The sequence below is a fragment of the Phocoena phocoena genome, chromosome 16 (genome assembly GCF_963924675.1).
Source record: "Phocoena phocoena chromosome 16, mPhoPho1.1, whole genome shotgun sequence".
In the NCBI taxonomy this organism is placed as follows: domain Eukaryota; kingdom Metazoa; phylum Chordata; class Mammalia; order Artiodactyla; family Phocoenidae; genus Phocoena; species Phocoena phocoena.
Window position 1 is genome coordinate 7,409,877 of NC_089234.1, and position 26,532 is coordinate 7,436,408.

Here is a 26,532-nt window from a genome sequence, read left to right on the forward strand (position 1 = left end):
TTCTCCAGAGGGTTTTGGGCCCTTCCTGGGATGGTCAATGCTCAGCAAAGATAACACATCATAGCACTGGGACTTCCCTGGTGGCGCAGCGGTTAAGAATCCGCCGGCCAATGCAGGGGACATGGGTTCGAGCCCTGGTCGGGGAAGATCCCACATGCCGCGGAGCAGCTGAGCCCGTGCCCCACAACTACTGCGCTCTAGAGCCTGCGAGCCACAACTGCTGAGTCCACGCACCACAACTGCCAAAGCCTGTGCACTCAAGGGCCCACGTGCGGCAACTACTGTGCCCATGAGCCACAGCTACTGAGTCCACGCGCCTAGAGCCCATGCTCTGCAACAAGAGAAGCCACTGCGATGAGAAGCCCGCGTACCACAGAGAAGAGAAGCCACTGCGTTGAGAAGCCCGCGTACCACGGAGAAGAGTAGCCCCTGCTTGCTGTAACTAGAGAAAGCCTGTGAACAGCAATGAAGACCCAATGCAGCCAAAAAAAAAAAAAAAAAATCATAGTATTATAATCACCAAACCCCCCTGCCTGTCTCCTGAAGAAAAAGGACTCACATTCTGGCCCTGATCAGTGGAATTCTCCCGTAGGAGCTGGGGACAGCTTGGCCCTGTGACTCGGGGCATTTCCCTCCTAAGCCCCCATGCAAGGGTCCTAGCTGGACACCAGGATGAGTTAGAGTTTCATAAATGTTCTTAAGAAAAACCAGGCAAGTGTATTCGGGTAGGGAGTGCCTGTTTGCTTCCTCTTAAAAAACCACCCTTGCAAGTAGCTCAGCCTCCTCTGCACCCACTGAGATAAAATGCTTTACTAATATAATCGGCCCTCACAACAATGTTTTGTTTTGAAGTACTTCATGCTCAGTTACTGTGAGCTGGATTACAGGCCCCTCCCCAACTTTGTCTGCCCCGCCCCCACCCCTTGCCCCAAGTTTGGGGACTTCATACAAAGAAGTGGTTTTGTTCTTTTCCAAAGTGGGGCTGTGGGGGGACAGAGGCAGTGTGACGTGTGGATGAGAGAAGCAGGGCAGAGTGGAGCCAGGCCACCGGCAGGCCGGGGCTGGGTGCCCATCATCAGGCTGCCCGCCTAGCCTGGTTACCTCAGGGCCCCTTCTAGCAGAGACGGTGCTGTGCCTCTTGGTTTCTTTTCTCACCTCCCAGACCGTCCTCAGCACACCTGTGCTGAACTGGAATTTCCTCTGCAACGAGCTTCTCTGAGGAAGAGCCATGTCTGCCCGGTTATTGCGTTCTTGACACAGGAAACCTTGGTCAGGTGGCAGTTTCTTGGGTGTGGCCCGCCCACTGGTTAGCTGGCCTGAGCGGCGAGCCAGCCCCCATTCCTGGCCGTGATTTCTAGTGGGTGTGGACAGGGCCCTGGCTGCTCCCGAGAGAACCTTTCAGTGCTGGGGAAGGCGGGGGCTGCCCGGGCAGCCTCAGGGCGCGGCTGGCTCCCTCCCTCCGGCTCCTCCAGCGTTTGCCGTGGGAGATGCTTCTTCACGCTAACCCAGGGTCACCCGTGTACTAGTTGAATCTCTTTTGGTGAAACAGGGCAAGTGGCTGGGGGTGGGGTGAGAGGGGCCTCCACTCACCACCCTCGCCTTGGCTAATTGCACCCCTTGAACGAGTTCCGTGTTGCAGGGACACTGGACACTACACACTCCATTTTCCTCCTCGCTCAGGCCAGGAGAAGACCGGAAATCAAATAACGTGAGAAAGTGCATGAGACACCAATTATCCGAAAGGCCACTGGGAAAAGTTGTGTAAATACAAGTCAGTGGACAGAAAACAAAACAATTCAGATGCTAAAAAAAAAAAAAAGAAAATTGGGCGGAAACCCGTAATTACTTTAGGAGTTACGGTAATAAATTATTTATTAATGTAAATTACTTCACAGGCAAAGAACATAGAGGAAACTTGAGCAGAAGGATCATACATGATGTATAAAAAGGAATTGTAAAAATATCATAGCAGCCCCGCTTGTGCCACTCCGGTTCACGTTTGCAGCATTTTAATTATAAGCCCTTATTTTCTTTGTTTAATTACGTGGCTGTTAAAGTCTGCTCTGTGCATAAAAGGGTTTCTCCCTGGGGCACCCTCTGTACTAATTTCTACAGGGTAAATCATTTGGCTGTGTTGAGCTGTGCAGGTTGAAAAGATATCCCTTCGAGATTTGGTCGCTTTTGGTCTTTTCACTCCACCACTGTTTGTCACTGAAAGTGGGATGTGATTGCACCATGCAGGAAAAAGCCAGCATTCAGAGGCTGAGCATTTCAGGTTTCCGAGAACAAACACACACATGACTGAAACAAAATGAACAACAGTGATAACAAAGCCAGAATTTCTGGTCTCTGTGGCTTTTTCCGTCTCTCAGAGATGGCCATGCTGCATATCATCACTGGACCAGGGTCTCCTATAAGAAACTGATTATTAACCAAAATAGGCTAGTATATCCATATACAAAAGTGCATATGCATGATTTTTTTTTTGGCCGCGTTAGGTCTTCATTGCTGCGTGCGGGCTCTAGAGCGCAGGCTCAGTAGTTGTGGCGCACGGGCTTAGTTGCTCCGCGGCATGTGGGATCTTCCCGGACCAGGGCTTGAACCCGTGTCCCCTGCATTGGCAGGTGGATTCTTAACCACTGCGCCACCGGGGAAGCCCCTATGCGTGATTTTTTAAAACTTACTTTTAATGACTATTTTTATTTATTGTGGTCATGGGTGTGACCTTTCCATCTCTAAAATAGTGTAAGGTTTGTCCATACAGAGTGCTTTCAGTTTTTCCTTGCACCGTTTATTGGTTTCAGACAGTGTTTCTGGAATAACGTACAGAATGGAAGTAGGTGCGAAGTGTAGTTGGCACATGGTGGCTGTTTACAGTGAAAAGGGAGCCTCCCAGGCTGCCTTCTCACCCGTGCTGGTCTGACATGGGCTGGAGAGGAGCCCCAGAGGACAGGGGCTGGCAGCTGCCGGACCGGCCTTGGGCACCCGCAGTGTGGTGCATCGCCAGGTTGCCTTCCACGTGCAGAAATGGTCGTTAGGAGGCAGCCTGGCCCAACTGCAAGAGCACGGCCGCTGTTTGCTGGCTCTGTGTCCATAGGTGAGACGTGATGCCGCCTTGAAGTTCAGTGTCCCCGCCGTCACACGGGCAGTGCTGTGGCACCCCGCGGGATGAGCATTGTGCTTGGGATATGCGCTCACGCTTTTTCCCAGCTTCAGCAAGGGTCCCAGTGGGGAGTCAGCTAATTAACAGTGAATGTGAGTTTATCGACAGTTTCCTGAAAATTTCTGCCAGCTGTCAGTTTTCTGTCTGTATAGCGGCGCCCAGCTTTGCTGTACATCCCATGCTCCGTGCATACCCACAGCCGGGGTGGGAATCTGACGGAGAGGGATGAAACCAGCCTTTCTGTCTCTTCAGAGTTTTTGTTGCCATTAGCTTTTCCCAGCATATTTCTAGAGGTCGGGGGTGGAGCAGGAGGTCCATTCAGAGCTGAAAGGGGCCGTCACAGGGCCCTCGTCCGCACTTCCTCCTACAGATGGGGAGGCTGAGGCCCAGTGGCTCCCAGTGGCCAGTCTGGGGGGTTTTATTTACACCTCTGTACTGTCTGGGGATCCCACTGGGCCTCTTTTTGCGAGAGCAAAGACTTCCCAGAAGCAGTGGCAGCTGCCATGCGCCACCCCAACCTGGCTGGTGACGGCAGGGCCCCCGGTAACCACTCCGAACCCACCAGCCTCTCGGGCATCTCCCAGTGCCCCTTGAGCCAGCCTGCCACGTGGTGGGACCAGTGGAGCGTTAGTTATCTCCAGCCATCCTTGTCCCTTGTCCTCAGGCCTTGGCTGAGGAGCTTGGCATCCTGTGTTGTTGTTGTCCCTGAGCCCAAAATGCCACTGACATTTTATGATTTATTGCAGGTGAGGGGCCACAACCAGAGGCTGAAGCTTAGGTGGGCAGAGCCCAGGAACCTTTTCTTTCTGACACAGCTCTGAATTGAGTCTTCATTCTGGTGATACAGGGAAAGAGGCGCACCCGTGGGCCGGGGCCTCTAAAAGTTCATTTAAAAGTAGATGCCGCCATTGACGGATAGCTCATGTCATTGCCCTTTATGTCTTTCCACCTGTGTTCTTTTCATGAGACCGGTTTAATAAAGCCGGTTTCAGAGAGACACCTCAATTCTCTTGAGTTTCCCCTTGAAAGGGTTGGTGAACTTCTACCCCCAAATCAAGCATAGAGTCCTTGCAGCCCCGAGACCAAGTTAGCACAGCCCAACCCACAGGGCAGGGCAGGGCAGGAGACTGATGTCAGCACAATAGACAGGTGTGAAATCCAGGAATGAGTCAGCCAACCTCGATCTGACTGAGGCCTGCTGCCCCAGCCTGGGCGGCGGCAAGAGCCTTCCGTCCCTCGGATCTGCTTCAGTGTTTAACCATGTCACCGTAAGGTAGCCTCCAAACACAGGATGAAGATATCCAAGGCGGTAAATCTCTTCTGTCTTTTGGACGCAAGAAGGCTTGTAGTCCGCTCAGAACCTGGGCCCCTGGGAATCTCCCTTCAAGTTTAAGGGCAGAAATGGAAACAAGAACATCTGAGGTCAGATGCTATTTGTGTTCCTCCGGGTGTTTTCTTTCTTTGAGCCCTGGATCTGTGCACGCAGCAGCCTTCTGCTCTCCTTAGTCACGGGGTGGTTTCGGGACCAAAGCCTGTAATGCGGCTGGGGATCTGAGCTCCTGTCCCCGCGTGTGTGCCCGTCGGCCTCTGTGCCTCGGGGAGTGTCCGGCTCGGTCGTGGCGCCTCAGCTTGGACAGACACCGTGGAGGCCACCTAGTCAGGCCATCTGCGAGAGAGCTAGATGCTTACGTGGCTCATGTGTTTTGCGTAGTTTGCCCCACATCCGTAGGAGGAGCGCCGTGTGCGCTTACGCCGCTCCTGGGTGCGACCTCAGCCTTGTGAGGGCAAGCTCAGCAGGGAAGTGAAGGAACTGGAGCTGCCCCTGAGGGTTGAAGGCAGGGGTTTCGCCGAGAGCCTGAGTGGCCGGTGCCTGTGTCCCGGGGCTGTGCCCCATCTGCTGGAGGCGTGGTGCCGGGAACCTCCCTGAGAAGCTCTAGGCCACGGTGTGTCTCGGCGGGAGGGGGGCTCACGCTATCCCCTTCACGTGAATGGTGGGCCTCTCAGGCCTTTCCCACTGGCCCTCCATCCAGAACATGCCGTGCAGCTTGGGATCCCCACCCCCTCCTGTGAAAAGGGACCTTGAGGAACTTGAAGGGCAGAGTCACCCTTCTCCGTAATTCTACCTTCTGTTGTTGGCCCCAAACAAAACAAACACCAGAACACCAGTGTTCAGTGACGTTCTAAATGCAGATTTTTGGAGACTGGGATGGTCAGCCCTGCAGAAGCTTCCTGGTGTGTCTGGATGGTCTGACTGGGCTGCCGCAGAGGTGTTTGAGAACCCAGGCCCCTGTGTAGCCTGCAGTCCGGAGCAGCGGTTCTCAACAACTTCGTGTGAAAATAACCTGGGGAGTTTATTAAAATGCAGGCTTCTACCCCTAGAGCTTCTGTGTATCAGAATCTGGGCCTGGGAATCTGCATTTTAACAGCCCAGAGGATGCCCCTGCAGGTGGTCCTGCAACCACACTTTGAGACCTCCTCGTGCAGAGCGTCCAGGTTCCCGTTCCAACCAGACCCCACAGAGATGGGTCCCCGGTTGCAGAAGGGCCGAGGCTCCACTGCCCGAGCCTTCTGCGGTGTGGTCACAGTCACGGCTGCCGTCTCGAGAGCCTGTTCCGTCCTCGCAGGCCCTGTGCGAGGCAACTGTTCGGCTCTCAGAATAGCTCTGCAGGGTGGTTATCACCAGTCCCCTCGTTTTATAGATGAAGAAACTGAGGCTCTGAGAGATTAATTAAGTCACTTGCAGAGCTGAGGCTCGAACCCAAGTCCACACCCTTCCCACCACACCAAGTGAGCCCTGCTCAGTGGAATCCCCACGTCCACGGCCATTGTCACCTCTGGAAGAGTTATAGTTGTTTGTGCAGAAGTGGTATTGAATGGAGGGCGGGGGTGTCCGGTATCCTCTCCTTGGAGCCGAACCGAGGCCTTTTGTACACCATGACGTTGGGCCTAACGCTCAGGGCGGTTTGCCATGAAAAATTAGCTTCTATTCTTGTTTCTTTTGTCTGGTGACCTGACCCAACAAATCGCCTTCTGTTCCCCGAGCGAAGGGGGAAAACACAAGGGCTAAACATAGCCTCGATTGTTTTTACTTTTCTTATATTGTACTTCTTGAAGCGATAAAGATAGAAACAATTAAAATATTATCTGCTCCGCAGACAGGACAAGTGGCCACCTGGCTGGTGTTGACACACAGCAGCAGTGCTCGGTATCGGGCAGGGCTTCGTGTTTTCAAAGTATCTTAGCTGTTGCGGTGCCAGCCAGGGCCCTGGCTAGTTCATACACAACCATCCCTGGCCGCGGTGGGGTGGGGAGTTCAAGGCATAGCCCAGGTTGGACCTGCCTGGCCAAGGAACGGTTACCTGTGCCAGGGACAGAGGATAAGCGAGACCAAGTGAACACCATGGTCTGCTCTGTAGTTTTTATCTGCATTTTGTCATACCCTCCTTCTTCCACCCACCACCGGCTGAGGTCTGCTGTGTGCCACGCTGTGTACTGGGCACGGGAGAGTCATGCTGGGACTGTGCTCCAGAACTTCTAGCTCCATAGATGATGTAGACCCGTAAACAGATCATTAAAGTTCAGTTAACATGAGCCACGTGATTGAAAGTCTAGGCAGAGAGCTGCAGGTGCCCAAGGGCTTGTATGAGAGGGCGTATCTGCAGAGGAGGTGATGTTTGAGTTGGCTCTGCAATGGGAAGTAAGAGACTGGTGCAGGTCTCTGCAAAGGTGTGAAAACATGGAAGAACTCACGTGGGAGGGGAAGCTGCAGGTCCATGGCGGTCGGTCATGCTGTACCCGCATTTAACCGGTGGATTGAGTTGAGAGCTGACTCTTTTTACTCCTCCCTACAACAAAGACATCTATGTATTAAGGTCAATAGAGGCTTACTCTTCAAAACAGAGACAGGTAGTTCCCGTAGGCAGGTAGGAGCACGCGAGAGTTAGCCATCCAACCCCAGTTCCCACTGGGGATTTGATAGTTAAACCGCAAAGCAAGTAGAATGCACAGCCCTCTGCACAGAGATGTCGCCTGTGCCCGTTCCTGCAGTCGACTGATTAAACTTCAGTTTTATGTGCTCTTCAGGGCTTTGTACACAAAAGCAGGAGGAGTGGGCTTTATGGGCTGTTTCAGGGGTTTTCAAGGATGATCTTGGCTCTCCCTGACTCTTGTCTGACTTCTGCTGTCACAGGAAGTCCGGCGTGCCTGGAAGCACAGGGCCTACTGGGGAGACCACAAGTAGACGGGGCCCACGACGTGTGTGGGCCTCAGAAAGTTCTCTGGGGGCAGAAAGGAAATGGGACTGGAGTAGGGAGGCCCGAGTCAGGAAGCACCAAGATCACAAGGTAGCCACTGGAGAGACAGGACGTTCATGCTTAACTGGCTCCCACTTGCCCTTTGTCTCATGATCTCCCTAGAGATGGGGAAAACTCCAGGGCAGTGAAAGAAAAATGGAACAGAAAGTGGTATCTTCTGAGGATAGGACCAATCTCTTTTAAATTTCCCAGGTTTCCCACGGCCTGGGACAGAGACCGTCTCCAGTGGGCTCTAGGCTCCTTAAGTTGGGACCACTATGGCGCCATCTTGGGGCCCTCACTGCCCTCGGTTGGGTCCTTGGTTCCTTCCTCATCGACCACATTTGTGGCCCATGTGGCGCCTCAATGCCTTGTCCCAAAAGGGGAGTCGGTGGCGAGCGTCGTTTGATGGGAACTTCCTAAAAGACCAAAGGAGCAAACCCAGAGGAGGGTGGGGTCATAGGCCCTGGTCCTCCATGTATTTGTCCTTATAGAAAACGTAGAAGCTCCAGGGAGACAAAAATGAGAAAAATCAGCTAGCTCTCTGCCAATCAACTGTGAACGTTTTCGTTTATTTCCTTTTTATCTTCCCATATATATATATATAACATAGGTATTTTACTAAATAGGAATCACGCTGTCTCTACAGTTTTGTATCCTTTCTTTATGTTTAGTATTGCATCATTAACATTTTTCCACATCATTAGTATTCTTTGAAACTGATTTTTTCATGCTCCATGGTATTCCTCGGTACTTTATTTAACCAGCCCCCTACTGTAGGACGTTTTAGGTGTGTTTACCATTTTGCCATCATCACTCATATCATTTTGAAGAACATCGTCATACATAAATCTTCACTTGTTTCTGAGGATAACTTTTCTTCTTCTAAATCAGAGATGGTCGTGATTCAGTCAAGGTTAGTTTGTATTTTTAAAAATTTGACTCCAGTATTAGTTTACTGAACTTTCAACTGCTGACAAATGTCAAATTGAAACTCTTTTAAAAGAATGGTGAGGGACTTCCCTGGCGGTCCAGTGCGTAAGATTCTGTGGTTCCGCTGCAGGGGGCGTGGGTTTGATCCCTGGTTGGGGAACTAAGATCCCACGTACTGCACGGTGTGGCCAAAAAAAAAAAGAATGGTGAATATTTGAGGAGTGGTAGGTAGTGAGGACCTATTTTGAACAACATAAATGCTATTTGCAAAAAGTAATTTTTGGTAATGATTTGTCAGTTTTTAGTAATGATTAAGTTACAGGAACACTTATCGAGACTTGCCACGTATCAGGGCCCGGGCAGATTTCAGGGATGGGATGAACTGGACGTTTAACGTCAGTCCTGCTTTGTTCCCAGCTGGCCTAACTTGGCAGATCTCTCTCCTGTCTCTCCAGCTTCTAAGCCCTCCTGTGGGAACAGCCTCTGGACGATTCCTGCCATGTCCCCTGTCCAGGGTCCCAGCGCCTCAGGCTCTGCGTCTTATGGGTGCACAGGGTGCCCTGGAGGAAGGAGCGTCACATTTAGCCCTGATTTGGCTTTTCCTTTGGCTCGTGAAGCTCCCTTTGGGCCTCACTGGTCTTTCCCTTTGAACCTGTCCAGTAGTTGCTGCTTGTGGCACTCAGCATGGAGTGAGTCCCTCAGGTGTGTCTCTCGGGGCCCTTTGAGAAGTGGCCACTGGTAGAGAAGATGGTCCTACAGTCCTTGCTGCCTGGAGCAAGGACGTCACAATTTTCTGAGTGATGGCTCATCCTGAACGACTAGTAAACTCCTTGAGGGCAGGGCCAAGGTCAGACTGCCTTGTGGTTCCCTCAGTGCTGCAGTGTAGCGAAAAGAGCAAAGGGCTTTGGGTTGGGTCAGCCTGGGCTTGCATCTCGTTACTTGTTAGGTGTGTGGCTCGGGGCCACTTACTCAGCCCCCGCCAAGCTGGGTCTCCCCATCTGGGCAGCCGTGGTAGCCGTGCAGGGCACTGTGCCGGGTTACACCACCCACGTGGATGCGCAGTAACTGATTGCAGTGCTGAGAATCTGTGTGTGTGAAATAGCTACTGAAAGTCGTTTCAGGTTTTACTTCTCTCCTTCTACTGACTGACTCGGTCGTACTTTTCTCCATATTCACATTTGCACAGTTTGTAAATATGTGTAGATTAGAAAAACATAGAAACGTGGTAGCATGTTTGACAGCGTATTTCTTAACTTTGCTTTTGTATCGTGAACTTGAATACAAGAACTGTGTCAAGTTTGTTCTCCTAAAATTCTCCGCACAGTGCCTGTTTCCGTAGTAGAAAAATAACAAATAGTTCTTGAATATTTCTCTAAAGTAAGGGTTCAAGTGCAAAAGTCCGCATTTCCTAGCAGGGTTAGCTTGTTTATCCATGCATTCGTGGAGAGACCCGAATGTGTAAGTTGAAACTGTACCCTTACGTCTCTGCAGCCCGAGACTGACTTCTATAGATTTTAGCCACTTTGTCCTCGATTTCAGCCAGAGAGCGAGTGAACACAAGGAAAGTCCTCAGTGATTGGCAGCTAATGTTGGTTGTGGAACATTTTGGTGGAGGGGATGTAAATCCGTGAAATACCCAGTTTCTATTGTCGGCAAGTATTTTGAAGGTGGAATTCAGATGCACTAACCTGGCAGCACCTCCAGCCCCTCTGAAGTTCTGATAGACTCATCTTTGGTTGTGGTCTTCCCGCCAGGGCGTCGAGTCCCAGCCCCAGAGCAGCAGAGCCCTAAGATGGGACGTAACAGACACGTTGCCCCCACTCTGCTGCCGGCCAGGGCAGGGGTGAGGCAAGTCAGTTTCCCTTCTAGAAAATGAGAAGCCTTTGGGGTGAACAGTAGTGCTTTGGACTTCCCTGGGAGGCAGTACGGTATGTTGGAAAGGAAACCGTCTCAGGAGTCCTGGGGGCTGCCTGGATCCTAGACCTTGCCCTGCTTCTGACTCAGCACCGTGGGACTCATGTCCCCTCTCTGAGCCTCAGTTTCTCATCTGTAAAGCGAGGTTGGACTGGATGGCTTTTAAGGGCCTTTCTGGCTCTAACATCCTGTTCAAGACGGGTTCTTGGTGAGGAGATAGAGGGCTGGCGCGAAGGCCTTCTCAAATCCTGTTTCTCTTTGTCATTTACGAACCAGAAAATGACAGATGGCGAGACCTGGACAGGAAGTGCCCTCTTCAGATCGACCAGCCGAGCGCCAGCATCTGGGAGTGCCTGCCCGACAAGTGTCAGGACAGCGCTCTGTGGCACCGGGAGGCCGCGACTGCCTGCGCGGTCACCAACCTGATCAAAGACCTCAGCCTCAGTGACCACAACGGGAACCCCTCAGCGCCCCCCAGCAAGCGCCAGTGCCGGTCGCTGTCCTTCTCCGACGAGATGTCCAGCTGCCGAACATCGTGGAGGCCCTTGGGGTCCAAAGTCTGGACTCCTGTTGAAAAGAGGCGCTGTTACAGCGGGGGCAGCGTCCAGCGCTACTCCAACGGCTTCAGCACCATGCAGAGGAGCTCCAGCTTCAGCCTCCCGTCCCGCGCCAACGTGCTCTCCTCGCCCTACGACCAGGCGGGACTTCACCACCGATTTGGCGGTCAGCCCTGCCAGGGGGCGCCGGGCTCGGCCACCTGCAGACAGGCAGGCGACATCTGGGGCCCCGACCCGAGCCCCGTGGGCGGGGCCCGACTGGACATGCAGCGGTCCCTCTCCTGCTCGCACGAGCAGTTCTCCTTTGCGGAGTACTGTCCGCCTTCAGCCAGCAGCACCCCTGCCTCGACGCCGGAGCTGGCCAGACGCTCCAGTGGGCTCTCCCGCAGCCGCTCCCAGCCGTGTGTCCTTAACGACAAGAAGGTCGGCGTTAAGCGGCGTCGCCCCGAGGAGGCGCAGGAGCAGAGGCCCTCCCTGGACCTGGCCAAGATGGCGCAGGTAAGAGCCCCGGAAGGTGCTGGAAGATGCTGCAGAATCACCCAGGTGCTCATCGGAGCCTCCACGGCTCCTGGCCCGTCCCGGGCACCTGCAGGGTGCCAGTGTCAGAAATGCCCAGGAAGTGGGTTAATTTCCTCATTTTAAAAATTCTATACAGTGAAAGATGAAATCAAGCCTCCCTTTTTTGTTGTTTTTAAACATCTATTTCTTTCCATTTAAAATCAGAAATGCTCTTTCCCTCTGCACACGTGCTAGCGGTACAGGAGCAGACAGATGGCGAGAGGCAGGGCATCGGGCAGTCCAGCGTCACCAGACACTGGTGGTCCCCCTCCTGGCACTTCTCTGGAGCCTCTCCCAGGGGCCCATCCCTGCAGCCGCCGTAGGAACTGCTGGCACAGGCCGGGATTCAGAGTCACTCAGATCATGTTGATCCTGAGATCAGGGCCGTGGGTGTTAGTTTTAAAGAACGAGAAATGGGGGGAGGCACTTACTCTTTTGATTAAACTGCCAACAGTGTGAGACCATCCAGAAATTGTGATCACTCTGCTCTGTGCCACCTGTGTAATCATCCTTGCTGTTCGCTGTAGGCGAGGCCTCTGTTCGCTGTAGGCGACACCCCGTCGCTTGTGCTTTATCCTCCGAGTCTCAGAGCCCTGCCTCGTGCTAGCACCGATCTTGGGTATGGGTTTGAATGAGATGAACTTGGAGGTAATACACCATCATCAGGACAGTCTCCAAGCCTGAGGGCTGCCTGCGTTTGGTTCTCACTGCAGAGTCCCAAGGATCAGAGCGTGACAGTGAGGCCCAGGGAGCAGGCCCTGGTCCTTGTGACCACCTGTCCACTCGAGGACAGATGGATGTGGTAGGTAGAACGCGGCGCTCTAGCTTCTGTGTCCAGGGGTTCCTCGGGTGCTCAGAGCCACGGTTTGAGCATTATCTTTTCTAGTCTTGTTATGTGAGCATCTGTCACGGCTGGGCTTGAGGGAGTGGGGACTAGCTTGGCGCTGAGAGGTTGGCCTCTCTCGTGAGCGTACGGCCACGTCTGTGCAGGCAGGCTCGTCGTGTCCACCCCTTCCCAGGCGGGCACCACTGCCTTCCTTCAGTGGCCAGTGCTGCTTTTTCAGCCGGGCCTCCTTTCATTTCAGAATGAAAATACAGCTTCTGTTTATGGCGTTTCCTTCTCCTCTAGTTCTCCCTCTAAGCCTAGAGGTCCCCCCAAAAGAAGAAGTGCAGGTATCTCTGGTCTAGACCACCCACCTGACCCCTGAGTCCAGCCTTTCTGGTCACCTTTGTCCAAGATCCCAGGCCCTGCCCTCGTGGTCAGTTTCCCTTCCTCCCAGTGCCTCTCCAGGGGTGTCCAAGCTAGACAACGATCGAACACATTCATTCACGTTGGACAGGCAGGTGGAATTTTCCTTCCTGGAGAAATGTAAATAGGCAAAAAGGCTGGAAAGGTAACAGATTTGGGTGACTGCTGAAGGAAACCCAGAGCCCTGAGTTATGGGTACGATAAATGGCTTCAGTTAAATTTTCAATGCCGAGCTTATTTTATTAGCTAATAAGCTAGATAGGTAATAAAAACAACGTGCAGGTGTAATTGTATTTTACTAGCCACAAGTTGGAATACCACCACTGGCATCACTGGAGACATTTCCCGTCCTCACTTGGGTAGAAACCATTTGAAGCTATTTTGCCCCGTGGGACTGTGCCCAGATGTATGGACTGCTTCACTGGCTCCAGGCAGCCCTCCAAGGTCCTGAGGAGTCTGCCCTCATTCTGCCTGTCTTTCCCCAGCCAAGGCCTGGAGAGGGCAGGGTCCCGGAAAAGCGGAGAAGGGGCCCCTGGGAAGCGTGTGGGCCGAGGGGCTGCGGCCAGAGCCCTGGGGATGGATGGGCCCTGAGCCGCCCCCCACCAAGCCTCTAGACCCAGCCAGCCCTCTTCCCCTGGGGCGCCGCCTGCTTGGGCTCCCCCACCAGGTGATTCATGGCCTCGGGAGGTGGGCCTTCCTCCTCCCGGAGCCTTGAAAGCCAGGCCTAGGGCCCCCTCTATGCATTTGAAGAGCCCTGGATGCAGCCTGGAGCATGTAGGGCCCTGCAGCCGGCGCCCTGTGAGTGGTGGTGTTGCTGGGCAGGAGGGTGCAGGGGTGGGGGTGGGGGGGAACCTGCTCGCAGCCAGGCAGTGGTTGGTGCAGGACTTACTGCCCCCACACGCTGGCCTCCGCGTGCTCTTACCCACATCTGTAGCTGCCGGGAAGCGAGCGGGTCTGCACGACCGTGGGAAAGCTGGCTTGTGCCGAGGGTCAGCGCTGCTCTCTGTGTCCTGCTACCCTTTCCTGCAGCCGGATCGCAGACTCTGTCTCGTGGGTCTTTTGATCTTGCTTTATACGTTCGCCTCCCCGGCGGGAGGGGTTCCGCGTGAGCACCATTGTCAAGGAGCCCCTGTGTGAGTGGGCTCTGGGCCCAGGTGCATGAGAGACTCGGGCTGAAGGTACAGAGGGAGTGCATTGCGGTCAGACCTTTGGAGCAACGGGCAGCTCTGATAAAGCCCGGCCACCAGAGGCGCTGACCGGGGCTGGGACCTCCCTGGGGTCTGTGTGAGCACCAGCAGTGCCCAGAGCAAGGATGGTAGCCAGAGCCTCTCCAGGCTGCCACAGAAAAGGGGCCGGGGAGGGACCCCGGGAGAGTCAGGCGGGCCGGAGAGGCCAAGCGCCCTGAGGTCCTCGTGCACACAGGGAGGCCCTGGGGTGGGCACCGCTCTGAGGTACGGGCTCTGAGCTAGAAGCTGAGGCCTTGAGAGGTAGATGTGACCTTGGGCTGTGTCCTTCCCAGACCCTTCCGGAACACGGTGTTCACCTTTAGGGCCTCACTTGGGGGGGCGGGGCATTGACAAATCAGAAGGCCTCAGGGATGGGCAGGAGGCTGGCAGCCCTGGGCAGATTGCTTAATATCTCTGTGCAGCAGGTAATACCGGCACTGCCACCACCACCAACACAGGACTGTTGGGAGGAATAGGGGAAGTCACATATGTGCGCATGTGTGCGTGTGTGTGTGTATGCTGTGTAAATGTGTCAGTGTGTGTGCACGTGTGTAGCTATGTATGGATGTCTGTGTATAAATGTGTGTATCTGCGATATCTTTTGATACACGTGTGAGTCTTTATCTGCACACACATCACCTGCATGTGGGCCCAGGGAGCGCTGACAGATACTGGTTGTTGGATGGCAGGGCTTGGGAGGGAAGGCGTGGGCTCGTTCTGGGCATCTCCAGAGGCAGAACTAGGCCTGGAGGGTGACGTTCTGAAGACTCCCCTTTTCTTTATCTGACGTCTCCTTCCTTCTGATTTTACCCTCCCTTCTCTGTCCTTGCCACTTATTTCTTCTTGCTGGTTCCTCTTCTTGCCTCATCCTTCTCTTTTGAAAATGGGAAGGAGGCCTGCCCTGCAGCCCTGCGCAGCCTGCGGTAAACTCCATGTTTTGGAGCTGGGGGTTGTGAAATGGGGAGAGAATCAGAATCGCCACCTGCCAGAGGAGGCTGGCATGTGTGAGCGTTCTTGTCTCATGTCTGTCACCCATGGTACCAGGATGGAAGGGACCCCAGGAGCCCACCCGACGCCCCTGCAGGTGCCCTGCCCTCCCAGCCAGGTCTCCGGGCACAGCTCCCAGCTGGCAGCAGCGGTGGCTCTTGTCCTTCGCAGCAGTGGGGGAGGGGGTTGGTGAGAATTGCGTTCAGATTGTCTTCGCTTCTTAAAGCCTGAGTGCCCGGCTCTCAGGCAGGGAGCTGGGTCCTGAGTGAGGGAGGGCGACTGTAGAGAGGAGGCCCCCTCGGGGAGGGATGGCGCAAGGACCTGGCCCCGAAAGGCCCTCCCTCCCTGTAACCGTGACTGCAGCCACTCGTTCCACAGAGCCAGGTGCTCAGAGGTGGCCCGGGGGTCAGTCTTGCCTCGTGCATGCCAGGGCCGGTCCTGCTGACCTCCGCACGCAGCTTTCCTCACGTGGTCTGTCGAGGCGCCTTCTGCCCGGTGTTCTGTGTGAAGCTGCAGCCTCCTCTTTGCAAAATGACAGTGTGTGCCATTGAGGGCAGGGCCCAGCCTGAGCCTGTGAGTTGTTTATTAGCGGGACTTGTGCTGACATTATTTATTACTGCTTTTTTGAGACCTGGTTTGACCACCAAGCATTGGTTGACTCCCAGTGCGACCCGGGCTGTGCGTGGCCATTTAGACACGGATCGCGTGTGTGTGAGCAAAGATTTCAGCAAAAAAGCGACAATCAAGGATTACCCGCTGAACGCCATGCCCGGGCTGTCATAGGCCCTGCTGTATTTTTAACTCTGAGCTGGTCAGCTTGAAAGAGCAACAAATTGTATTTCTCAGCAGTGCTTCCAGCAGAAGGGAGACGTTTGTGAGGAGGGGTCAGGATGCTGGAACAGAGGTTTGATTGACTGCAGCTGCCCACACACTGAGCCCCCGAAGCTCCCAGAGCAGGCCTCAGAACAGGCAGCAACTGTTGTGTTAGCAGATGTTGGAGGGGCCGGTGAAAGCTGGCCGGGGGCAGTTTGGGGTAGGAAAGAAGCGTGAGGTAGAAACTACGCTGAGAGCCGTGGTCCTGCGGATGAGTCCAGGAGAGGAGGTTGGCCAGGGCCGCGTGGGCTCTGAAGGGTGACACTCATCGGTAACTCGTGCCTCTTTGCTGGCAGGGTCGTCCCTGGGAGAGGCCCGCTCTGGCCTGTGTGCTGGCGGGGCCTGCCTGTAACGAGGGGTGGCCCTCACACCCTGGCAGCTGCAGGCCAGCTGTGCTTTCTCTTGGCGGAGTCCTGGGCTCAGGCCTGGCTTGCCTGAGCCTCTGTGGCCTTCTGTCCCCTCTGCCAGCGGCCGGCCACCTCACTGGCTCCAGTTTCCTGCCCCTTTGCACCCTTAGCATCCTTCCTGCTGGCCTGGGGAACTGCGCTGACAGCAAGCAGAGGAGTTGAGAGGTGGGTCGCCCTTCACAGCACAGAATGCAGATGGGTGTTAAGCTCTTTGAGGAATAGTCGTGGAAAGCCCTGGGATTCCAACTGGGATGACATAAATGCTAAATGAAAGTAAAGGCAGAACCACTGTGGGCACATGGGAATAGTTGCTTCCTGTGAGGAAACAGGATGGGCTTGAACAAAGGAAGAGAGCCTTTAAGACCCAGGCCATCAGAGCAGTGGATGCCAAGGGTGGCAGCTCCTTCCATGCTCTTGACAGACATTGCTGGTCAGTTGCGGTGGTCCTTCTGGTTGAACTCAGAGGAAGTCTAGAATCTTCCCCTCCGTGACCTTGGCAGCCACTGCTAAGTGATCTGCCACCTCTGCTCTCGTTCACCCCTCACTCGAGAGTCCGGGACAGTTGGTGATGTGCGCAGAGCCACGCGGCTCCTGAGGAGGCTGGGAAGACCGGGTTCAGTGCTCTTCCTGTGCTGTGATCTGCCCCCAGGTGCCCCTTCCAGGTAGCTGACGCTCGCGGGACACAGAGGGCGGCGTAGAGGAGAAAGTGTGAGCTCTGGTGTCAGGTGGGGCTCAGTTCCCCACTCTGCTACTGTTTTGAGCTGTGTGCCCTTGGGCAGGTCACCCTCTGTAAGCCTCCATGTTCTTGTCTGTAAAATGGGAATGACAGTTCCTGTTTCTCATGGGTGTGGGCAGGACTCACGTGGCGTGCATCCAGCCAGGGATGATGCCTTCACGTCAGAGCCGCACCCTGCGGCCTGTCTCATGGGCTCCAGCCGGCCAGCTGGGCTTGCTGCTTCTGGCACAGGGGCGTCGTGATCCTGCCGCCGTGGAGCAGGGCAGGGCCGGGGCGGGAGAATAGTTTCAGCTCTCTCTAGTCCTTCCTTCCTCTCCTGATGGGGGTCTCATAATTTGAGGAAACCCCTATTCAGACCCCTGGATCCTTCCTTGTGTCCCAGGCACAGCCACCAGGTTGCATAAGCAATCTGCTTAAGGTCACTCGGATCAGGGCCGAGTGTTGACACAATAGCTTTGATCTCCTGGGGAAAAGAAAAATAGAAGGAGTTCAACTGGGGACATGCCAGGGAGGCAGCTTTTAACGCCACTTGGTGATTTTCCATGCTTTAATTGAGAGCCTCTCTGAGCCGAAGGGTGCTTGAGGCAACAGAGCTCTGGGGGTGCCCGGGGCTTTCTGGATGGGGCCTCTGCTTCATAACCCAGGTGCCCAGGTGGGAGCCCCTCCAGCTCCCCGCATGAGCTTGGGGCACCCTCGACTGGCTAGGCCCTGCTCTCCCGTGCCAGACATGGAGGCAGGAGGCGGACGCCCTGCCCCAGGAGCCCACAGCCTGTGGGCCTGTGGGAGGCACATCTGAGGACATCTCCGGCCCTGCTTTGTGCGGAACGTCTGGAAAACGTCTACTGTGTTGTGTTGGATGTTTCCAAGGCAAGTCCCCACGCATGGTGGTTCCGCGTCCCTGCTGAAGTCTTGTGTTGGGCGGCAGAGTGAATGGCCAGGAACTCGGTGTGGCTGTCAGTGCCCTGTCCACCTGCTGTGTGCATTGGGCATCTGTGGTCCCCGGTAGCATTTAAAAGAGGCCAGGCTTCCAGAGTGTTCTCATAGTGCCTTAGAATCGTGTGACCATGGAAATAAGCCCTGAGGCGGCCCTGGAAGAGTGCAGGTGGGGTGGCTACGGGGGCTGGCACGAGTGTGTGCGCCAAGGTCGGAGTCAGGAGGGGGCTGGGAGGAGCCCCGTGTGGCTGGAGCAGAGCGGATGATGGGGGCAGGGGACCCGAGTGCAGGGCCTTCTCTGTAGGTCCTCTGAAGATGTTTGTCTTTTATTCTGAGCGCAGGGGGAAGCGTCCGAGAGTTTTAAGCAGGGGAGTGACAGCCCCGCCCTCACGCTCCTGGCTGCGGGGAGCAGCGTGGACTGAGGGGTGGGGGAGGCAGGGAGCTGTTGGCAGATAGGACCGTGGGCTAGACCAGGGCAGGGGCCACGCTGATTCCGGTTAGGGGCTGAAATGTTCTGGAGGCGCGACCAACAGGCCCAGCCAGGGCGTTGATCTTGTCATTAAGCTTCCAAGTCACAGACCTCACTGGGCCGAGAATCAGTCACCCTAATCCCCAGAGATAACTGTCTTTAAGCTATCGTGTTTAGAGTTTGCTGATCATAAGTCCCTTTTGTTATCTCACCTGCAGCCCTCACTTTGGCTGTATTTCTTCATGATCTGTTCTCAGTAGAAGTGAAGTGTAGCTGATCACCATGATTCATTTTGTTTCCACAAGTGTCCTTGAGACCATCCCGCCCCCGAACCCTTATGTATCAGTGCTTTGCCAGCCCAGGCTGCCCTTTCCCACCCTGAGGAAACCGATTCCTACCCTTTCTCGTCACGCCTGCCTCCAGGCCTCCGACTCCTTTGCTGAAGCTTCTCCGTCCTTGTCCGCTTGAAACTGGGTCCCCTCTTCTGGACTTGGCTGGAGAATGCGGGGCAGCTCCGGGCCGCAGGAGGATGCCCTCACAGCTCTGAAGGCTCGTCACACTGGGTCGCGTCGAAGCTGTGCCGCATCTGGTCTGTTTACATCAGCTGAGGCAGAGTCTCTGGAAAACGAGGGGCCTGCGGTGGCCTTTGTGAATCCACTAACAGAGCGCAGTGACCTCAGTCCAGCCTGGAAGGATGCAGGGCAAGGGGCCGCTTGAGAGAAACCCGGAAGGATTTCAGCGCTCCCTGTCTTATCCCTGCGTCCTTACTGGGGCTGGCGGGATAACGCCTCCCCGGAAGGAGCTCCAAGCCCTCGGTGAGCCTGTGGGTCTGCCCCTGGGAGGGTCGGAGACAGGGAAGCACGGAGCGGGGTCGCTGAGAACGGACGTGTGACTAATTATGAGCCGGGCCTGAGGTGACGCACCTGTGCTTTTATCCTGTACAGGCCGCTGGCTTTCATGGGGACCCGCACAGGGTGAAATTATGCCCGTTTTGCCTTTTGTAACATAGTCCTCCGTTGTCCCAGGCGTGGCATCGACATAGAATCCCCGTTGACATGAGCCATTTATCTGTAAAATTTTTGCGGAATCAGCCGTCCTGAATTCCTGGCCTTTTTCTTGCAGCTTCAGGCCACAGTCGAGAACTAAAGAAAGCAAATGCCATGCAGGAGGGCCAGCGAGCCCTTTGCCACGTCCCCAAGCCGGCAGGAACTTGGTTTGACTGGACTCGGAGTGGGTGTTAATTGCCTATTTATGGCGAGAAGATTAACAAGGCCTCCTTTGAAAGTTGGGCGTAGTAGAACTCTTGGATAATTCCTTTTGGGGAGGGCGAGGGGCGGCTTTTTTTTCTGTCTTGGAGAACAAAAGAAATGGTTGGTTCTGAAATACAAGGCAACCACCAGAAGCTTCATTTGTGAGCAGTAGCAGTGAGCTCACATCATAATATGTCACTGAGGCCACCAGGCCCAGAGCCTTCCCTGAAACAGCGCAGGGGCCTGTAACGCGTTTCATCTTGGTGGAGAGGGTGGTGGCCGTGCCGCAGCGGTTCCCTTGACAGAGCCCGTGCGTGGAGAGTGGGGCCGGCTGCCTGGGTTAGCCAGGGCCTTCCTGGCGGGGCCAGAAACCAGCCCGTGTGTCCAGAGAGGTCGCCGTGGACGGTTGTTGACCAGGTTCCTGAAGAACCGAGAAGCCGAGGCGTGAACGCCGGGTATCACGGAGGCAGCTACGGCCGGCAGCTGCTCCCGCCCGGGAAGAGGCTGCCCTTTGGAAGGCCCGGCAGCTGGGAGTCCGCAGGCCCGTGGGGCTGAGGAGAGGGAGGGCGAAGAAGTTGGCTCTGTGGATGCTGGAAAAGCCACAGACCAGCAGCAAGTCTGTGAAGGGACCACACTGCTCCCGCGGGCGAGGAGCGGGGCTGGGGGGCAGTGACGCGGGAAGCTGACAGGACGATGCCCGGCCGTGCCCCCTCCTCCAGCCCTCCCATGGACATAGCCTTGCAGTGGGCAGATGGCAGAGCCCTGGTTCCAGAGCAGAGTGCAGAGCGGGAGTGGCCTGGAGCCGAGCCGATGGGCAGCTCCGCGCTCTGAGCTGACCCTCGCCACCTGGGGGAACCCCTGCCCTCCCACCTCCACGCAGCTCCCGCGTCCTAGGCCCTGGCCGTGGGCCACGCTGTGCAGACCGAGGCGAGCCCGCTGCTCTCGGTACCATCTGGTGTCCTGGGCCAGGACGCTAGGGGCCCGCTCTGCTCTCCTCTCCACTCCCCACCACCTCGTCTGCACTCAGAGGTACTTCCCTGGTGACTGCTGGGTGGCACGCACGCAGGCCCAGAGGTATTTCTGCAAGACACACACAATCGCCGCTACTTTCTAGAAAGGGGGGTTAATGAGCAAGCAGACCACAGACCAGATAATTTCCAACGGCGATTTGTGTGCCATAAGGAAACTAAAGCAGGCTGGTGTGGTTTGTAACGCCGGGTGGGGGACAGGAGATGGAGGTGGCCGGCTTCAGACTGGAGGGATAGAGAGGCCTCCCTGAGGGGGATGCGTTCAGCTGCCACATCTTCACACATCAGCCTCGCTCAGGCCCTGGGGAGCGGGGTCCTCACTCCTAACAGTACTAGCCTGTGTTTGCAGCCCGGGTGGGAGGGAATTGGTTGTTCTGGGCACCCCTCCAGGGTGCCGTCTCCCTCATCCACCCTGGGAGGGCTCCTCCCCTCCCTCTTCAGGGGGAAAAATTGAGTGTGGGCTGCCTGCTCGCTTGCCGAGTGACAGAGCAGTGACAGGAGCCCCAGCCACTCTTCAGCCGCCCACGGCCCATGGGCCACGGCCTCTCCAGAGGACCCCTGCTGGGGTGGGTCCTGCCACCACCGGGGAACCATGGGCCTGGGCGAGGCTGGGACTAGGCTTCGGGTTTCCTGAAGGTCAGGTGGAGGTGGTGACATTCTCACCACAGACTGCTTTGGCCCAGGGCCTCGGGACGTTGTCAGGAAGCATGACTGTTATTTATCATATCCACTAGGCCCATGCACTGATGAAGTAGCATCGAAATTCTAATATCAGACCATCTAACAGACTCATCCTCCCAGCCCCTGGGCAGGCTTTGCATTTCTTGAGCTGTGAGTTTTCTGGTTGGTAAACCAGGGCACCGGAGACTTGAAGAGGTCCCGTGTTTCGGCACCAGGGCCTCCCTAGGAAGGTGTTTCCGCTCTGCCCAAGCAGTGCGGCCCAGCTGTCCTGTTCCAGGTCCTTCCATAGTACAAGGCTGGAGCACAAGGGAGACTGGCCCTGCAGTCTGGCTCTGCCATACCGAGGGGAGGCGCCCAGAAAACGTCAGTTGTCCTGCAGGTGGACACATCACAGTCTAATAATCCTCTTAGCCCCCAAAGCAGAGCCTTCGTTACCCATTTTTGTGATTTGCCAGAAGATCTCTTAAGCCCTTGGCCGCTGCCATCTGCCTCATCCCCAGAGTGGCTCGTCTTGTGGGAGGGAAGGGGGTCGCAGCCAGTCCTGCACTTGCCCGAGCCCAGGGCCTGCTCGGCCTCCCCTCTGACCCCCAGCCAGGCTGTTCTGGGTGCAGCCCTCGGGCACTCGTCTCCCTTCCCTCCTGGAGTCCTGCTCTCCCTCTGAAATGGTGGGCACGGCTGGACATGGGGAAAAGAGGCATGAGAAATGGGCCTTCTGTGTACCACAAGGAAAAATCCTAAAAAAAAAAAAAAAAAAAAAAAAAAATCCTAGCAAACCCCTTACTGAGCTGACTTGGCAAACAAGGCGCAAGGGGGCGTTGAGGGTTTGCTGTGCCAGTGGCTCAGCCAGGCCGGGGGCTGTGATCACACTCACACGAGGGGCTCTTCTCACCCTATCACCCCAAATTTCTTGTCTGCCCCTTTCTCATGTGGGTTCCCCAGGAAGATACTGAGACCGAGGGAGGGCCCTCGTGGGCCATCTGGGTGGTCTCCCCCGTCATGCCGTTCTGTCTTGGAGCGTCATGTGTCCCCTGTGGAAGGACGGATCCTGCCTGGGACTCAGTGCCATGGTCCAGTCTTGCAGAGGGTCCTAACTGCATTCCAACTCTGGGCCAGCGCACCCTCCCGTAGCCCCTTGATAGCAGGGACCAGCTTTAAACAAGTCTAATCCACCTAGAGGGATTCCATCTCACTTTAATCTGGAACAGCCTTGGACAATGGAATTTTCCAAGAATTGGTGGCAAGTAAAAATGGGAACAAGTATGCAGGCCGGGGACCAGCGGCAGAAAAGACCCCTTTTCGTTGCGCTCAGAAACGGCCAGAAGAGGAGCGGCACGATGCAGTGGGTTTTGGGCGAGCATTTCAGCAGACGTGGGCCGATGGTGCAGCATTAAGTATTTGGCAAGAGAAGGGAGATGGCATGTGCACTGGTGTGATGTTAGCTGTCCCTCGGCAGAGACACCAGAGCTTCAGCCTGACGCACGTGGGGAAGCTGTGAGCAAGTACCCCCGCCCGCATCTGCCCCTCACCTAGGATGGCAGGAGAGGAAGGGTGGGTTCTGGGCTCCGGGGCCAGTTGGGCCTGGCGTGGAGTGTTGGTGTACCACTCGCCAGCCAGGTGGCCCTGGGCGAGTCACTGTCCCGCTCTGGGCCCTCGTGTCCTCTTCTGTGTGATGTGGGGTTTGAGCTTGTGGGAGCGCCTGCAGCAGGCCTGGTGCACAGACGCCCTCAGGAAATGTTGACCCTGGGATCAGTGTCGTCACCACTGTCATCGTTATTATTTCTTTGACTTATTACTTCTTGTGGCCTTGAAGTCATTGTCACTAGCTGGATGGGCAGCCCAGTGAAGGAAGCAGCAGGCCGCCTAGCCCGCCGCCCGGAGGCCTGAGAGGGGCCGGGAGGCTGGGGCGGAGGATGGGGCCGCAGGGACCTCAGAGGGCAGCCTGTGACCACACAGGTGGAGTGAGAGGCAGCAGCTGCGGGGCTGCTGACTGCTGGCCAGTGGGGTGGGAGCGGGTTTGCAGAGGAGACTCACCCATCGAACTTTCTCCTCAGAATAGCCCTGTGCGGTCGACGCATCTTATCCGGTTTAAGGGCCGTAACTGAGTCTCAGCTCCGCACAGCAGAAACAGAACAGGAGCCACAGAGATGATTTTAAATCTTCTAGGAACCACAGTTAAAAAGAAAAAAGGAACAGGTGAAATTAACTTAATAATACATTTTATTTAACCCAGTATATCCAAAACAGCGTGCAGTCGATAGGAATCAGTCGTTAGTGGAGATGTGTGCTTTTCTTTCCTTTTTCTAACACCGAGTTTCCAAGCTCAGGATGTGTGTCACGTTTACAGTACATCTCAACTCGGACTGGCCGCTTGTCCAGTGCTCAGCGGCCACAGGCAGAAGGTGGCTCCTGTAGCGGACCATGCATTTGCTCAAGGCCACACCAAAGTAGGTGGCCGAGCCGTCAGCCTCCGGAGCTCATGGCCTAGGTAGGCAGGAAGGCTTTGGGATGGGGACGTGAGGGATGCGACTGGGACTCAGCCGTGGTTTAAGGGGCTCGGCTCTGCCACCCACTCAGAAACCCTGTCCTTCGCGAGGCCCCAGGCACCAGCTGGTAAAGGAAGGGCTGGCAAGAGGCCCTGCTCTGACGTGCAAGTTCCCTGGGGCTGTGCTCTCTCTACCAGGGGACCCGGAGCCACGGAGCATTCGGATGCTCGAGGTACCACTCCGTCATGGCCCAGGGACATCATAGGCTCCCGTGCTGTGCCCCGTGGAGCAGGTCTGTGGGGAGGGGGAGATCCTGCCTTCTTCTCCGAGGTGTTTTTTCTGTTGGAGTTATCGTGCCTGTGCAGCCCCGCTCGGTCTGATACGTGGCCAGGGCAGAGCTGGGGGAGAGCTGGGGAACGGCAGCAGACGGGGCCTGACGGGCTGGCCAGGCGGGCCCTTCCCGTGGGGTCCGGGTGGGAATGCCGAGGTAGGCTTTGCGGTGCCACCCGCCCTGGGTCACGTCTCTGTGCTGCCGTCCTGCTCTCTGATGACCGGGCTGGGCTGTGTATTTGCTCCCCCCGCCCCCCCGAGCACAGCACGAGCCAGGCTCTGCACAGCTGACCAGCTCTAGGCCTGTCCCTGGGGGCGGGCTGCACAGCCCCCAGCACTCAAGCAGCGGGTGCAAGGGCAGGTGGGAAATGGCCCAGGGGTAGAATGTGGTTCCCGAGCAGTCCTGTCCCTGGGGCTTGGCAGCCTCCTGACCACAGTTTTCCTGGAAATTGTATCTGTGGTTCTAGTTTGCACCCCCTGCCAGGAGGGACTTACAGGAAGGTGGGGTCTACAGTTTCAGCAGCCTGGGAACTTCAGACACGGCCCCGCCCTCCATGGGAACCTTCTGGGCCCTCCGACTCCAAGCAGCAACAACCCCGTGAGCTGGTTCAAACCAGCATGCATTGACTGAATGCCAGCTATGTACGAGTGCCTGGACCAGGGGCTCAGGGGAGACCAGCATGCTTAAGACCCCGGCCTTACCTTTAAGGAGTTTGCAGGCTGCAGAGGGGTCGGGTGGGAGCAGCTGTGTCTCTGCAGCCAGCTGCGAGCTGCTGAGGTAGCCGTGTCCTCTGAGGGTTTGGATTCAAGTTCTGGACTCATCCCTTCATTCAGCCATCACTTAGCAAGCAGCTGCTGTGTGTCGGGTCCCTGTAGGCTCCAGGGGTGCGGCAGTAGACAGGACACTCGGCCCCAACCTTCTGGAGGTCACAGCAGCAAACACATCATCACGCGGAAACCCGGAGAGTATGACCAGCGCTCGCAGCTCTTCCCTCTGAGCCTTGGTCTTTTTACCTGTTCCATAGGATCCATAGTGGCTGTTGTCGGGGTTACATAAGACGATGACTGCAGGACAGACACTTACCGGCAGTTGGTACACTCACGAGAGCGCTCCGGGAATCAGCAGGAGGGACCAGGGGCACATGGCGGGTTCACCGTGACGTGTGCAGGGCTCAGCTCCTTGGAAAGGGAGAGGTGCTCTCTGGTGGGCCCAGGCATGGTGCCCCAGCTGCCACTCAGGCTGCGCCTCAGCTGGAGTGGAGAGGAGAGACATGGCACAGAGATGCTCCCCAGACCGGAAACCAGCCCGTTGGGCTGGAGCAATGGTTGGAATGCAGCGTGGAGGGGCTCGAGAGCCGTCCGGAGAGTTGGGACCTTATTCTGTGTGCCGTGGGGAGCCAAGGATAGTTTTGAACATGATGGTGGGGTTTTGAACCCCAGTCGGGCTGGGGGTAGGTTTGCAGGGGGCCCCCCACCCCCAGGACAGAGAGAGAAGGCTGTGCCCATGTATTCGGTGGTCCTCGGTGGAGAAGGGGGGCTGTAGGAGTCCCACCCATGCAGGCTGAGCGGCTTGGGCCCAGAGCCTTCGGGGAATTCCTTGCCTGGTTCCTCTAGGCCTGAGGGTCAAGGGCCTGGTGCAGAAGCGGGGGGCAGCTGGCTGAGTTGACCTCTGCCAGGCCACTCAGGTGAGTTCTTCCTCTCCCCCACCAGACACGGAAGTTCATCAGGGGAAAAGGAAGATGACCAAGTTTGTCCTTAGGGAAATGAACTGAGTCAGAAAGGGCTTCCTTTTCCTCCTAGGAGCCGAGAAGGCCAGCGATAACACCCCTGCGCAGAGCGAGTGAGGCAGCGGGGCCTTCTGCCTTGGCTTGGGTCGTCTGCCTAGTCATTCTCCTGCCCACGCTGATCCTTCTCCCCAGGAATGAGGACAGCCTGGTTCATGTGGAGAACCTTTAGCCGGAGCCCTGCACCTTGTGTGGCCTGGGCCCCACCCCTGGAAACTTTGGTCAACACGTAAATGATAAGATAACACAGATGACTCTTGCCATGTGCGACAGCGTGCTTGCACTGTGCCCATGTGTCCTCGTGCTCCACTGCGCCCTGTGGAACAGAGATGAGTCTTGCGTTCACGTAGTTACATGTTGTCTTGATTACAGTCCCGGAAAGTGAGAATTGCTGTTCCCATTTTGCAGAAGAAGAAACCGAGGTTCCGAGTGGCAGCCAGGCTCACAAGGCTGGGTGTGGCAAGGCTGTGCGATCCAGGCTTGTTGCATTCCTCGTCAGGGGGCCAGGCAGGGCTCGGGGCACCAGGCCCATGCCATCATCTCAGGTGTCCACAGTGGGGGGTCAGGGCCAGCGGAGGCCAGAGTCAGGAGCTGAGGGTCGGCTAGGAGTGAGCCTTCCCTCCTCGGCTGTGGTGGGCCCTTGGTGGGACACGTCGGCCCTGGGCACCTGGGGCTCTGT

The 26,532-nt window shown here is 56.0% G+C and overlaps 1 protein-coding gene across 1 annotated transcript in view; it reads left to right on the forward strand.

Moving 5' to 3' along the window:
* FAM53B (family with sequence similarity 53 member B) overlaps positions 1–26,532 on the forward strand; it is a 74,020-nt gene that overhangs the window by 11,460 nt on the left and 36,028 nt on the right. The window contains exon 3 of the mRNA XM_065894869.1: positions 10,579–11,357. Within this exon, the coding sequence (XP_065750941.1) occupies positions 10,579–11,357 (779 nt within the window). The remainder of the gene's footprint in view (positions 1–10,578; positions 11,358–26,532) is intronic.